Genomic DNA, 15,688 nt, shown 5'->3' with positions numbered 1-15,688 from the left:
CTGGGGCATTATAGCCAATTACACTAGGAGTTTTCCGCTGTGTGCAACACGTAAATAAAAGTAGAGTAGACGATATGCTTTGGTTCTCTGTAGATAAGCAGAGAGATATGCATCCAAACATTTAAAATCAAGCAATCTAATCTTATAAAATGCTCACAACAACTGTACACTTAATTTGCACATGCCCTTGCCATGACTGTGAATTACAGCCATTTATTTACTGTTACTCTTTTTACAAGCATTTCATAGATTGCACCATTAGATTTTTAATTACCAGAGGGGCAGGTTTGGTATTTTCTACCCGAGAATCTTAGGAACCAAACTTGGAAAATTGCTGTGATTTGTATTGCCATGGAGGAAGATGTGATTAGTAACAATCCATTGGTATGTATTTATATTGTAGAAATAAATCCACGAAGGTGAGATAAAATTTATCTGTCACAAGAAATCATCTGTACAGTGAAAAAATACCCATTTCGGGCATCAACAGCATCTAACGGGAACACAAAGGCAAAGCCTTAAAACATGTAATCAAGTAGAAACAACACAGAATCGTTCACAGTTGTGTTCTCCATCCTTGCATGTTCTCCTGAAGCATCAGTGAAATCTTGTTTTGCTTTCCTCTACGCTGCTCTTATGAGTGCTGAATGTTATACGCTACAGAAAGTAGTGTTTTGTGTGTGCTGATGCCGCTTCTCTCGGCGCTCTCCGAATTAGGTACGTGATCACTATACGTTCAAACATTATGGACTAAAACATCAGCTATTACAAAGTGGGATGGGTCCTTTTAAATCAGCGGCCCGTACCTCAGAATATTTCAAAGTGTGCAGAACTCATAAGGGTCTTGTCACCTATAAAAATCATATGGCAAACAAACAAACAAACAAAGAAACAACAACAACAGAAAAACCAAACACCCTCCGAAAAACCCATCGCCGGGCTGAGGCCGCAGTTGGCGGCAGGCTCCTGCCGATCCTGGGCCGCTGCTGCCATCCCGTGGCCAGCCGGGCGGGCCTCACCCGCGCTCCCCGGCGCCGCTGCCGAGCTGGCACCGAAAAGGAGCTCGTGGGCTTTTCTTGCGAGGGACGCTGTAACCTGCTGCCTTCTCTGCACGGGTTGCTGTTACCAGTCTTGGTTTGATTTCTGCTTGATGAACCTCAGAGACAAGTAGTATAAAAGCAGGAAGCTGCAAACGATAGCAGCAAGGACGAGGTAGCTCACATAGAGAGGGTGGGAGTCCAGGTCCAGGGCCCGAATGACCTGTAACCACGGATAACACAGAATTAGGAGCAGACACAAAGTTTTCTTGCTGGATCTGTGAAGTGTGTTTTAAGTGTGAACTTCCCTGGCCCTTGCCACCTTTTCCCCTTGGTTTCCAGCTGGACGTGACTTTCGAACATAAGAAGGACATGGAGCTGTTGGAGCGAGTCCAGAGGAGGGCCCCAAAGATGATCAGAGGGCTGGAGCACCTCTCCTATGAAGACAGGCTGAGAGAGTTGGGGCTGTTCAGCCTGGAGAAGAGAAGGCTCCAGGGAGACCTTATAGCAGCCTTCCAGTACCTGAAGGGGGCCTACAGGAAAGCAGGAGAGGGACTTTTTTCAAGGGCAAGTAGCGACAGGATGAGGGGTAATGGTTTTAAACTGAAAGAGGGTAGATTTAGATTAGATATTAAGAAGAAATTCTTTACTGTGAGGGTGGTGAGACACTGGAACAGGTTGCCCAGAGAAGCTGTGGCTGCCCCCTCCCTGGCAGTGTTCAAGGCCAGGTTGGATGGGGCTTTGAGCAACCTGGTCTAGTGGAAGGTGTCCCTGCCTGTAGCAGGGGGGGTTGGAACAAGATGATCGTTAAGGTCCCTTCCAACCCAAACCATTCTATGATTCTATGATAGCTGGTTGCAGCTACGCTGTGTCTAGGGGCTGTGGTATTTCAGAGGAATACCGTTCAGCTTCTGAACAAGTTCAGCAAGCATGTAGTTGGGGCTTTCTACACATAGTGTAGAAAATAGTTGCACTTTATTATTTTTCTTTCTTTTTTTTTTTTCTTTTTTTTTGCTTCCACTAGAAAGACAGGGATAAAAGGAGTGACTGCTGTAGGGACACTTGTACGGACAAATTTAAAATATACCAAGTGTAACGTGACTTCACATGATGATTTAGTGCTTGCCAAATTTGAGGCCTTCAACGTCTACTTAAAAATGATGGGCATATAAATAGCTTTCTAATTAGTTAGCAAATGTTTGTAACAGTTTTTATTAGCGACTTACAAGTTTCCCTGGGATTTGAAATGTAGCATTTCCAACAGTCATTTCATATGTGAGGTCAGTGAATTGAATTTGCATCATGCCTTGAAAACTCCATCTGAGAAAAGAGATTTTAGAAACCCAAAATGGAACTGGAAAAAAAATAGAAAAAAGAAAGACATTGATATGCATACACAAAACTTGAGACCTCAAAAACTGCTGTGCTGCTGCCAAATACAGCAGGTTTGTCTAATTTCTTGACAGCCAGGGGCTGTAAACGTATAGCAGTTTATTCTTGGACAAAATGGCAGATATACTTTATATCGTTATGTGGAGATGGAAAATTAGGAGAGTGCTAATATCCATATCCATCAAACTCCCCCTGTCAACTAAGTCTCACTGGAGCTCAATCTTCATCTACTGAATATAATTCTTTTTACTGAAAAATTTAAGAGTTTTTCAGTAAGAATTGAGCCTTTCACTAACGCTTTTTTGACCAAACTTATTGTTACCTCATCTTCAGATGGAGAAACTGATGTAAAATGATCTGACTCCACTGTCACCACCCAAGAAGATAATTGGAAAGGTAGGAATTAAGATGAGTTTTCCTGAACAGGACACACTCAGCCCCACAACAACCAGTCACTAATGAAAACCATCAATGTTTTAGTTTGGAGGGATGGTGGGAGCTTTGTCTTACCCATCCAGAGGTTTTCCAGGCTTATCACAAAACCACCACTCAGGTAGAATGATGTGAAAAGGACATTGCCAAAGAAGGCTGAGAGCTGTAATGTCGGCAGCAGCGCTGCCACCCAAAGTGCCATCACACGGGCACTATATACAGCCAGCCACACTGAGAGAAAGTTCAGCAGGAAATGCTCTGGTTCAGGAACGAGGTTTGCCAGCCAGTAGATGGGAATCCCGTAAATTATAACAAAAGTGCAGTGCTCTGGGAGCTCCCCCAAAATCTGTTCAGAAAGAAAAGGAAAAAAAAAAATGAGAGAGAGAAAAATAAGTTGAATGATAATCACAAAACCTTCTGAGATGCACCTCAATGTACTTACAGGCTGTTTATAAAAACTACAGGAAATACTCCCCAAGAATGCAATCACCTCCCTGTTAGGTGTCGTCAGTGACATGCAAAAACAATCCACAGCAGAAATCGAAATCCTCACTAATTTTTTTCTCCAGTTGTGACAATTCATATATCTAATTGTTGAATTGAGAGGATTTTTCTTAGAGATTAGATGCCTTGTTTTGTTACAGTTCTGGCAGATTCTAGGAATTTAAGACACTTTCCCTGGGAACTGTTGTGCTTGATAACAGCAGTACTGTTACTGACTCATCACAACTGTATGTTTTGTCCAAATTTGGTTGAACCTAGTGCAAGATCAAATTTGGCTATTGGTCACTACCCTACTTTGTCCCAAAGGCAGTCCGGTTAGTAACTACTTAACTCATTGTAAAACACAAACATGCTTAGGATTTTTTCAAACATCTAAAGATATGTATAGAGAGTATTATGATTATTTCTTCCAAAGAGAGTTGCTACTATCCTCTGATACTACGGTTGTAACAAATTACATCGATTTCTCTATGAATAATGTGCAATCTTTGTGACACAATGCAAAGAATATTTTTCTCCAGCAACCACTAATAAGTATTTAAAATCTTGTGCAGAAATGGAAACCTAAATTACAGATGCCATGGCAGGCAGAACTCATCTAACAGTGGCAACATCACAAAGAAGGGATTATTCTAAACCCTTGTGAAAAAGAGAATGTAATGTTTTAAAAGTTCTAAATTTATTTCCAGAAACTCTGGCTCTTTGTGCACTTAATACAATCGTTTGTCTCTGACCAGTATAGGCCAAAACAACTACTGGAAATGTTACAGCATTGTGTCATTTCTGGTTTACCCTTGCTTTAGCATTTAATATGAATATTGTGTTTTACAGATCAAGACATGTAATCAAGCTTTCAAAGATGCTTCAGTGAATGAAATATGCAGGCATGTAAAACTGTCTAAACCCTCAAATTTCAGTTTGAGCTTTCACAAATTTTGGCCAAACAACCCAGTGAAAGATTCTTCTTTGGCTTTTCAGGGGTGGGATCTCAGCCATGACTTATGGCAACAGATCTAAAGTAGTGTGAGGTTTAATCCATTAATGCCAAGGAGGCAAGAACGATAGCCTTAGCTGGCAGACACAAAAGAACAGAGTCTGATATGAATGTGATCTTTTATACAACAAGGCTTTGTTTGTATTTTTTAATGTTAAAGCCAGCTGTTTGTATTTCCTGGCAACAAAACCAATTACCTTAGCAAAGAAGTATGGGCTAACAGAGTACATTCCATCTTCCAAGTCATGATAAAGCATTGCTCTTTCCGAATGACCTGCAGAGTAGGAACAAACAGGTTGGTTTCATCCTAGGGTTCCATTAATAAGTATAATTTTTCCATTGATTTAGGAATTTTCTGATTGTGCTTGTTTATAACATTTACAAGAAAACTGACACTTACATTTGGCAATAACATCCAAAATCACTGTGAATGGGATTAGTGCACCTATCATGTACAACAGTGCTGTTGTGTCACGAATAGAGAGTCCAGTTTTCTCATGGCCATAGTACAAAAATCCAATTAATAATGACATGAGAAGGGCCTCAAATCCATGGATTAATAATGTTGAAAGATCTCTGAAGTCATTGGAGACTTGACGACTAGGAAAACAGCAACATTGACCATAAGGTATAGTACTTACTAATGCCAGTTACATTCAGATACATTGCCCCAAACACTCTGCTAAAATCAATTTGTGGAACTTGCTGAGTTTGAGTAGGACGGGAGTTGGGCTGTCTGCTTCTGTAAAGGATTTTACCTAATCAAAGCTATTGAGCCTCTGTAGCTGCCTAGTATTTCAGGTCTGAAATGCTGAAAGCTTGAAGGAAGGCAGTGGGGGTGGGACATTCTGGTTTCAGAGACACAGGAGCAATTACTTCAGTTATAGAAGTCTCTCTGTTAAGGACCTGTAACGTACACTAACAACAGCTGATACTGGTAGTGATGTTCTACATGTATTAAACATGTTCTACATGTATTAAACTGATCATGTTTCTTCTGAGTACACAACCATGAGACCCAACTACAATACTCATCAATGCTGCCTATAATCAGTAAAGCCTCCTGGCTTCAAATCTGAGGCAGAGGTGCGAGGATGGAGATGCCTGAGCCTACCACATGGCTGCCTGGGCTTGCTGAAGGTTGAGTCACCACGCTTCGGCATGGAGATCAGGATGGCAGTACCCACAACTGGGGTGCACAGTCTTGACCCTGGAGGCTGCTGCTGTTCCTTAAAGCTGTGGGCTCCCAGTGATGTGAGCTGGAAGTGACTGTGTCTGGAAAGAGCCCTGGGACAGAAAGGTGGGACTGTACATCTGGCTGCCACCCTGCTCAGGGAACTGGGGTGAGCCAGTATAGCAACACCTCTGCTCTGTGGCTTGCTCAGGCCTAGCGCTAGCTGTGCACTTTCAGCATGCACTCATTTCTCATTTTGTGCTTCTTTCTTATGCTTTAAAATACAAATGGGCATGATACATAACTGTTTATGCTGAAAATAAGGTTACCTTAATAATACAGTGAACTGCTTTAAGACTCCTGGTAACTGATCACTTGAATGGTGAGGCATGTTGATAGCCTCTTCTGAATTTAAATGGGACCTGCCCAAAGGAAAAGAGAAAAAAAAAAATTGAAATTAGCACAGGCTGTAGCTGTTACTCCAGATCTACTGTATGACAGTCTTTTCTTTACCTTTGCTTGCTGAATGTGGTTGCAACATTGTCTCCTTCAGCAACTTTCCATAAGAAATCATCAAAATCTTTGACTTTTTCTAGGAACAAGTTGGCAAGAGTGTTTGCTCTTTTTCGACTTTCCATCTGCTTTTCTGCGGTCTGTTTATCGATACTGGTCAAATCAACTGCAAAACATTATTTGACCAGAGTCCATATGCTACAGATGTGATAACTTTATGATGTATTTAGAATCAGAGATTTCATTGTGAAAAGACAGTTCAACCTGTGTGCATGCATTAAGCTACAATGATTAAAACATCATCAGTTACTTTAAGTAATTAGAGAAGAACAGATTGTTGTATTTTGTCTTAGGAGATCTAGTCATTCAATGAATCACTGATAGATTTCATAATTGCTTATTATAATATTGTAAACTCCTATTTCAGATTTTTCCAAATTTAATAGTGGCTTGAGAGGGGTGCTGAGAATAAACAGTTTGAATTTCCTTCCTGGCACGTAGGCGTTTACAATTGGTTATGTGACCTTGACTTAAATCACATGTTTTTTCTCCATCTGCAAAATGATGGTTATCATCTTTTTTTTGTATATTACAGAGGTGCCATAAACTTTATCTGATACTGAGAAAGCCCAAGAAGAACATTATCCGAGGACAACATACTAGCAGCAACAATAGTTGACTTAGCATTATTTTTTTACTTAACAAAATGACTTTTTTTTTTAATCAAAACTTATAATTGTATTTTCCAATGCTGACCTTCAGTGTAGTGTGAAAATACCTGATGTTTTGCAGATGCTTTCTGAGAGAACTATCGCTGCACATTTTGTAACTCCTTACACTGGGCTGATGATCTCTGTTCAGCCACTCTTTAGCAGGAGTCCATCAGAAATGAGTTGCAACGTGCCCTACATCTTCCCTTCTGCCATGGTCTCCTGTTTCTCTGTCAGACACCCAGCCAGTATTTGTGCGTTTCCATCAGGTGCTCCTTCATGCTGTGGCATCCTCTACCATCCTTCCTGCTGCCCATATTTCTCTTCTCTTCCTATGGGTACTGACTCTGTGCATAACGCTAAATGATCTTCCACCTCCTTTTCTCATTCCTCCCTGCCTCCATGTCATAGGGGTTTGTCTCTGTAACCACAGGCTGTAGCTGCAAGTTTCCCCAGGACTGCCTCACATTCTCCGTTTCCATCTGGGGGTGCTGCAAGCCTTCCTTGGGGGTGCTGCAAGCCTTCCTCAAGGCTGCACATGGCTGAAAAGGACTGCTCTGAACCATGGTGGTGACAAAGGTCTTTTTGCAGGGCTAGACATTGAGGTTAATTTCTGTTTATCTATGCACAGCTGATATCAGCTGACACTGCCTGCCACATAGGCACAGCCGAAGAGGTTACTCCAGAGCATTGCAGTTGGTGTCTGTACAAGGTTTCCTAGCCAACTTGAGTGCAAAGACCTAAGGGCTGAAACTGAACCAACCTCTGTGGTAAGAGACTACTGCCATTAGATTAACAGGGACAGATTCCCTTTGCATGTTGCAAAAAAACAGAAGAGGAATGGATTTGGAATAAAAGGATTGCTGTTCTGGGTTTGGTTTTTCTCCCTTCCAATATGCTCTGTTGGGCAGCACTCTCTTTCCCATTTACTATTCCAGGTATGTGTTATTCCTCACCCTGGGAAACTAGCTTCCCGTGTTTCTTGCTTTAGAAGTCAGAGAACTGGCTACAGAAAGCAATTGATCAGTTCATCTGTGTCTTTCTCAGTGAGGGTAAAAGTTTCAACCAGCTAAAACATGGGAATAAGTGTGCTAAACATGTGGAAGAGTTGCTACACCCAGCAGGGTTAGAAGGAGGAGGATTATTTAAAATTGATTTTGACCATAACGCTTGTTTTTGTTACATTTCCTGTACTGACAGATAAAGATCTTATTAAAAACTGAACTTGCTACAGTATTGATTTGAGTCAGTTATGAGGCATTTCTAAGACAGTTATGGTCAATAAAAATCAACATTAGCTGATACGCTTATGAAAGCAAATGATTCCCAGTAACCTTTTTTTATGACAGTGCTTGATACTAACCATAGAAATCTGCAGGATTGCTGTACCTTGGGCAGGGATAGCCTAGTTCAGTGAAATACCGGACCATGTCTCTAGCTGTTCCAGAATAGACAGTGACTCCAGAAGTCATCAGAAGAACTAAATCAAACAGTTGGAAGATATCTGACCGGGGCTGATGAAGTGAAAGAAGAACTAATCTGTTTCCTCTGGCCAGTCTGGATAATGTTATCACAAGGTTATGCGCAGTAAAACTGTCCAGTCCAGATGTGGGTTCATCAAGTATAAGTATTCCTGCCAAGGAAAATAAGTTTAGTTGTGGAAAGCAGCATGTTTGATTTGGAAAATATGTTCTAAGTGAAATGGTGCTAGTGCATGAAATCTCACTGATATATTCCTCTTTTTTTTAAAGTCTAAAGTATATTTCATACCAGCATCACATAGTATTCAACAATGGCAATTTCTTCCCCTATCTTACTGAACATGATGACCAAGAGTAATTGTGTTGATTCTTATCTTGCTCCCACTGGAAACAAGATTTTTTTTTTTTTTTTCATTGGGATGCAGATTTAGGTTCCTTATTAAATTTACATTCTTCTCTGTAGTTTTTGCACTTTGCCTGTACAAGTATCAGGTACATGAATATTAATTAATACAATAGTATTAGTTTTGTACCTTGCCTACTGAAATATTTTAACCTAAATGCTCGATAGTTAAAGCTCTTGCATTATCATGTGTAAATACACAGTATTAATTTAGATCCCAACCTGTGCTCTATTTTGCACCTCTTTGCACATATATATGAAGAGATATGCGTATGTTTGGAATTTGTTTGTTTTTTTTTTTTTTGTAATTGGTTGTTACAAACTTGAAAGGGATTTATTTTGCATTGTTTGTGTTACTATAGAACTTAATGGCCTCAATCAGCACAAGGCAGTGTCTGTACACAGACATGGTTTCTGTGCTGAGGGGTATAATGCATGTTGGAAGTGTAAAGAAAGCTTTACTTATTTTTCCTAAAAGTACTTTTTTATTTCAGTAGCAGCACATCTAATCCTGAGCATCACTTGTTACAGAAAAAGACTGCTGCTTGCCCCATATTTATAAAAAAATATAACTTTATACAAGCAAAAAATTCTCAGATCCATTTCCCAGTGGAAGAGCTGATGGGAAATCTTGCTCAACAAGAGGCTCAGCCAAGTTTATTAGTGCTGTTGATATATGTAAGAGCAGATAGGTGATTCACTCCTGCAAAATCAGCTGCAGATTTAGACTCATGTTTTGTTTCTATTGAAGACAATAGAAATTTTCTAGTTCACCTGCGGCTGAGCCAGCCACGTCAGTGAGTTGCGCAAGGCCACAATGACTGACTATACAGCCAAGAAAATGACCTTGCCTGTTAAGATTGCACATGTAAATGGGCTGGCTTGGAGGAAAGGAAAACAATCTCGATGTTATAATAGGCCAGCAGCCTTCCAAAGTAACTTGTGGCACATGGTCAGATAAAAACCAAACCTCATGCTGATATGCACAAACCAGAGCACTGCTCTGGGGGTGACTTCAGGCAAATTTCAGTAGTCTGGGCGATGGTGGTTTTAGAGAATGGTGGGTGAAGGCTCCCAGGGGAGCTCTGCCTGGCTCTGTCACCACTTCTCCATTGGCAAAGGCGACGGAAGTGAAAATGGGTTGGCTGCTGAAACACTCCATTTACAGCATTATTACTGTAATAATTACAGTATTATCTGTGATCAGCACTGATTTCAGTTTAAGTAAATAGACCAGCACCCAGTCACTATGTCTGGCTTTGCTATGGAGAGGTAACCTCTGACAGAGGGTGGTGCCATTAATCGTCCTGAGTATGAACTCCTCAAGACGCCCCAGGGGCAACTATGTGTATGGCTTTTCCCTGAAAGCTCTTGTCTTCATTTACTGCCCCATTTTCCCCAGTGGTCTGTGGTGGGCACAAGGAAGGTTTTTTGCTCACCAGGGTTCCAGAGCAGCTGTACACCGATGCTCACTCTTCGCCTCTCGCCTCCCGAAACACCACGGAGGTACTCGTTCCCTACCCTGGTGTTTGCACACTGACGCAAGCGTAGTTCTGCTATAACATCTTCTACCTGGGGAGATCCGAACGGTAACAAGAGATAAAGCAAGAGTTTATTTATTTGCACTTTCGTGCATAGATAAATCTGAAAATACAATTAATGTGGTTAAAATTCATCTGGATATTTCAGCGATCAAGACACACTTGAAAACAAATCTTGATTTTAGAGATAACATTAAAAAAGGCTCAGCGATCAGCAATTTAGTTCTTTCAGTCTCTCTAACGCTTTCTCTAGATTGTCATTTTTTATGAGCTTTGGAACAATTGCTGGTTTCTCTCTTGAAAGAAGAAAAAGATTTATAATTCATAATCTACATTAAAAAATGCCAGATTAGCTGTTCTGACTCCAAACACACAGGATCTCTTGGATAATTCCTGTCAGACACATTTTTGACAACTTTATTTTTTTCAAACAGCTTAATTACCCTTTTTTTCCTCTGTGAGTCTGAAAAAAACTTTGGAAGGCGCAGTTTGGCAACGAACAATAGTGTTTCTCTGACAGTCAGGTGGGGGAGCAGTCGGTCATCCTGCCGCACATGTGCTATGCATTTCTTAACAAGCTGGGGAGTGCTGGGTTTGTTATTGATCATGATTTGACCAGACTTGATTTTGCCTCCATGATCCCGGCAGGTTATCACATCAAGCAAGGATGTCTTTCCACCGGCTAGAAAAATCAAAATTGAAAATTAAATTAATTTCCAAGGGTTCATTTTGAAAGGTGATTTAGTCACAGACAGAGGATAGACATTTTCATTCCTTAACATCTTTTCCCCAACCCTCCCTGAAGCTTTTCCAAAGCCATAGAGACAGAATGGTCTTGAAAGAAAATACCAAGTACAAACTCATGTTCAGGAAATCTCTTTCCTCTGGAATGGAGTATGTGGCTTTAACCTTTGTCATTTGTCAGCAGAATTGGGTAGTTGGGTGTTGAGGATAGCTCCATGAACTCAAGAAGCAAGATCTCTGTCCTCTTGTTACTCTCACTTTTGAAATCCAGGTGAAAGGTGGTTTCCTGTGCTGGCTGCAGGGCTGGCACCTAAATGCTCAGCAAGAACTTGCTTTGTGGAGGGAATTGTGAATTCAGAAACAGCAGCTGGAACAGCTGAATGACTAAGGCGCTGAATGATTATACAGACAATAAGAATCTTAATCATGATTGAAATAAAAATTATTATGACTTCAATAAGACAAAAAGTCATTTAAATAATTAAGAAAAGCTGGCTCATAGTCAGAGGAAAGAAGAGTAAAGCAATGAAAACAACACCTGATTTGGAATTAAATAGCAAATGAATTTTTCCTTTTTGCTGTATGATACTGTATGTAAACACACAGAGCTCTCTTATTATGATTAGATGTCATTTATTTCTAGTCTCCCTGTAGAAAGATTAACTCCACACTTGTTTCTTAATATATACATTTTAAAAAAGAAACCCATCCATCTGTAAACCACGTATTGCTCTGTTTAAGAGTGACATATTGATTGCCATTGATAACATGAAACCCATCAGCAGTTTAATCCATTTTACTAAGGCTTTTGATGAAACAGATGATAAATAGCTTTTAAAAATAGTTTGACTAGTTTGCTGAAAGGGGTTTGTGCTCAGTGTGTGTTACCTTACAAAGGTTCTATAACTCAATATGGTTTTTCATCACAAGCTTTTGCTTTTTTTTATTGGGAGAATCTCTAAGGTACAACTTCAATTACATTAAGGATATGTGCTAAGAAAAAATTCCCATGGCAATGGGGAAGAAAAACCTCTTTTGTAGAAATAAAGTTAAAACAACTTTGGCAAATATGCCTTGCCTTTGAGTGAGAGTACCTTCCCTGAATCACTGAGCTAACCTGATGTAACAGTCTAGTGGAGACACAGCATGGGGGTTTTCACCTCCAAAGTATGGGTACTTTTTACTTCAGTTTAACAGGTCACGTGGCTACTTCTTATCCCCCTAGATAAGCTTATATTCAACTAACCACATGGAGTAAAGACCATCTCGCCATTAGTCAACCTCACCCTGGAGAAGATTAAACCAGTCCCACCAGAAAATGAATGAAAAAAAAAAAAGATGTAAGAAAGCAGAGACAAACAGAAGAGGAACTGTCTTTTCTTCTCCCGTAAGTTTCTCTTAATATCCAAATGCGATATTTTATCCTGTTAGAACGGTTTCAGTCTGAAGGGAATTCCTGCTTATGGCTATGCACGTTGCCACTGATCTTTCTTACGGGATCTGGCCTCATTTGTCTGATATGTTACTGGGTAAGGTCTGCAGTTGGCTTGATTTGAATCTGAGCCATGAAGCTGATTCGTGTCCAGCAGAGCTGGGACTGCAGGCCACAGTTATAACAATATCTCACTATACCTCCGGGAACAAATAGCAAATGTCTACAAGTCATAACAAAACTGGGTTTGAAAGTAAATTTTAATTTTTTTCCCCCAGTATCATTCTTTGTTTCCTCATACTTTGTTTCCTCATACATTTTAAAGAATGTATTTGTGACACTTTTCCAATAGTTGTTCCTCAACTAGATTTTGCCATTCAAAGGACTGCAGAGTGCTGCTCTTGGCTGTGTACGTTTTATCTGAGAGTTGGTCAAATAATGAAATTTGGTTGCTCTTACCAGTGCTCCCTATAACAGCTAGCATCTGACCGCTGTGAACTTTTAAATTCAGATTCTGGATTATGGACACCTGAGAATGGGGATCCGATTTCCAGGTCCATGGCATTTTCATCTGTGCGAGGTTTTCATACCAGGGAACCTGGGATGCCATGTTAACCTACCAAACACAGAAACAAGTCCCTTCAATTCAAACAATAAACTATTCAGCAAAAAAATCTTCAAAGTTATGATGTTACAAGCAGAGAATATGTTAAAATAATATTGTTAATCTTCAGAAATACATGGAAGAAAGTTCTTTTACAACCAAGTATGGTTTTCATGCTTTGCTTCTTATTCTATTAATCACTAAAGCTATCTGTCCTCTGTTATTTTGGTAATTTATTGTTATTGTAAATTTTAAATATTTAAATTTTTTAATATAATTTGAAATGATGCAAACCTGAAAATTGTGAAATTACTTCAGATGCCATGGTGGTACAAAGGGAGATGAAAAATTTCACTGATTCCCTGAAATCCTTCTTGTTTGTCATCCTCTCTTTGTCTCCTTCTGCATATTCATTCTTGCCAGCAAGGGCTCCCACCATCCCTAGCTGGATAGAAAGTCCCCTCAGAGGAATAATTTGTCTTAGGACTGAGAAAAAACAGAGCCTAGAAACAGACCTCTTTTCCTGTCTTATCCCCTAGCTTTACTAGGTATATTTACAATGGAGGGGTTAGCCGGCTGTCAATTTTGCAGCCAAGAGCACAATTCTGCTCACAAAACCTCTGTGTATTTGACTCTGCAACAGTTGTGTGAACTTTATGTTGTGAGCTTCAACTTCGGTTTTTAAAATGGCTTGCATATAGAAACAGGTATTGCTGGGTATGTTCCCTGCTGAAGGGAAGTATATAAATTGCAACTTTTACCTGGTAGTTGAGTTCTTTGACCTCAAGCACGTTTGATTTTCCTCTGTATGTGAAATACAGACTGTTATCTTCTTCAGAGCAAAAAATAGTATCCTGGGCCTTGGTCTGGAAAAGTTATTAGGTTAATTACAACAGGTAATTACAATACTTAAAGTGCTGTTGAAATTTGAGTTCAGAAAAGGCGAAGCACACAGCAAAATATATTTTATGGGATATAACAGTGTTGCTGATGAGTTACTGTAGTGCAAAAGGGTTGAAATGAGTTATCTGTTAATCAGTGTGAAACGTACTTTGTTCTAGCGGCATGTGTGAGTGCCAAACATGCTGTGCTGTGCTCTTCTATTTACTTTTAGTTTAAATGGGATCACTTTCAAAATGGAGATAAATTTCATGCCACCATAAAGAGATTGGTCTCTATTTCTGTTTTTGAAGAAAAAATGTACTGCTTCAGCAATGTTAGCTTACTGAATCAAAATGTTGCATATTGAAATTCATAAGTTATGGCAGCTAAAAATTAAGGTTCACTGGAAGTATGCTTTTCATTGAAATCCTCAGGGACCCATTAACTTGGAGGCTTTGCGAACAAGTAGTTGTGCAACTTTGAGCGCAGCCTCTTTTTCTCCTTTTTTGTTTTTTAAATTCACAGTCTGTCAACTGGAACTTGGTGTTCTGAGATACGAATTAAAATCAGAGTCTCTATGTGGCTTGGTTAACCTTTTGCATATAGCTGCAATTAAGATGTCTTTCCTGATGCATCTTTCTGGCTTTGGGTTTAATTCTGTGTGCATGCCTGTAGTTTTTACTCCAGACAGCCATATCTTTCCCAGAGCTTTGTGCTTTTCCTATGAGTCAGACTAATTTCCTAGCCAAGGCAAACGTACCTGCTCCCTGTGTAGCGGACCCTATTCCTGCCTGTTGTATCTTTGGCAGATGGTGACCACAGTCTTTGTGTGCACCTCCTACCTGCACAGCAAACAAGGCTAATTAATCTTTTAGGTCTAGATACATGGTGGATAGCTGTATCACACCAAGCAACCTGAAAAGCCACGTTAAAGCCCTCCAAGCTCCCCCCACTGGCAAAGCACTCCGCGCTCTTGCTTACTTTGAACTTAACTTTTAAAAAAACGGGTGGTCCCCAGCAAATGTGGGGAGCTGGTTTTACAGCCCGAAGGCATGTCCTGGGAAAGCCAGTCCAGGCCACGCTCAGGGACTTTTCTGCTCCATCCATGTTTTTGAAGATCCCCTCTCTCAGCCTCACCACCGTGGCATCTGAGTGCAGCTTGCGTGGCCTCGCCCTCATCCCCACTGTGGTCTTGTGGGGGATGAGGGCGCTTTCTGCTCCCCGTTTCTGAGCTAGAGGAGGTGAGGTCTTGCTGCCTGGGAAAGCCCCGTCGGCAGGCTGTCCGCTCGCCTCTCCCAGCTCCCGGGCAGGGGCTGTAGCTGTGGGATGACTGAGCCCATTGGGTCCCTCCGCACTCCCTGCAGGTCTCACTCACCGGCAAGCCCTTGCATGCTGCGTGGCTGCAGCTGGCACCATCTAGAGAGACGTTTTCAGTGGCTTCCTTCATGATGGCAGTGGAAGGTCTCGCTCCCTGTGGTGGTCTGACTATTGACTCTTTGAAAGCTGTGGAAATCCTTCTCCTCTTGGTTTTGAGCTCAGCCCCTTCCAGGCGCTTTCACCGCAGCACCATTTCTCCTGGCGTGCTGTGTCTCTGCAGCCAGCGTGACCCTGTGGACAGGAAACTATTCCCCTCCTCTGGGGCAGTAACAGCTCGGGCTAAAGGTACATCAGATAGCGGCTTCAGCTAATCGCCTATCAGTTGCTCTCAGGAAAAAGAACGAACTGAGAGCCCCTCTACTTTCTTTTAGACGCTTCCCCGGGTGGCGAGCGCCGGGAGCAGGGACCTGCTCCGACCTGGGGACAGCAGGGAGCTGTCCCTGCCCCGTGCCGGGGGAGGCATGGTGG

General features: G+C 41.1%; 1 protein-coding gene across 3 annotated transcripts; it reads right to left on the bottom strand.

The window, feature by feature from the left end:
- Window positions 1-1,122: 1,122 nt before the first annotated feature.
- Window positions 1,123-15,290, bottom strand: ABCG8 (ATP binding cassette subfamily G member 8). 3 transcript variants are annotated; one of them, XM_068408528.1, is made up of 13 exons: window positions 15,219-15,290; window positions 13,723-13,827; window positions 12,817-12,973; window positions 10,625-10,863; window positions 10,080-10,212; window positions 8,120-8,389; window positions 6,047-6,212; window positions 5,863-5,955; window positions 4,760-4,959; window positions 4,557-4,633; window positions 2,940-3,207; window positions 2,264-2,391; window positions 1,123-1,260 (listed from the first exon to the last, which is right to left on the bottom strand). In XM_068408528.1, the coding sequence occupies exons 1-13, from the start codon at window positions 15,288-15,290 to the stop codon at window positions 1,123-1,125; spliced, it is 2,046 nt and encodes a 681-aa protein (XP_068264629.1). The 3 variants fall into 3 exon arrangements, with proteins under 3 accessions (XP_068264629.1, XP_068264638.1, XP_068264649.1); XM_068408537.1 differs by having other exon boundaries at window positions 13,723-13,821; XM_068408548.1 differs by having other exon boundaries at window positions 15,240-15,290.
- Between the last annotated feature and the right edge of the window lie 398 nt (window positions 15,291-15,688).

The sequence above is a fragment of the Nyctibius grandis genome, chromosome 1 (assembly GCF_013368605.1).
Source record: "Nyctibius grandis isolate bNycGra1 chromosome 1, bNycGra1.pri, whole genome shotgun sequence".
NCBI lineage: Eukaryota > Metazoa > Chordata > Aves > Nyctibiiformes > Nyctibiidae > Nyctibius > Nyctibius grandis.
The sequence above is the reverse complement of the archived record's forward strand: the minus strand, read 5'-3'. Positions and strand labels throughout refer to the sequence as shown.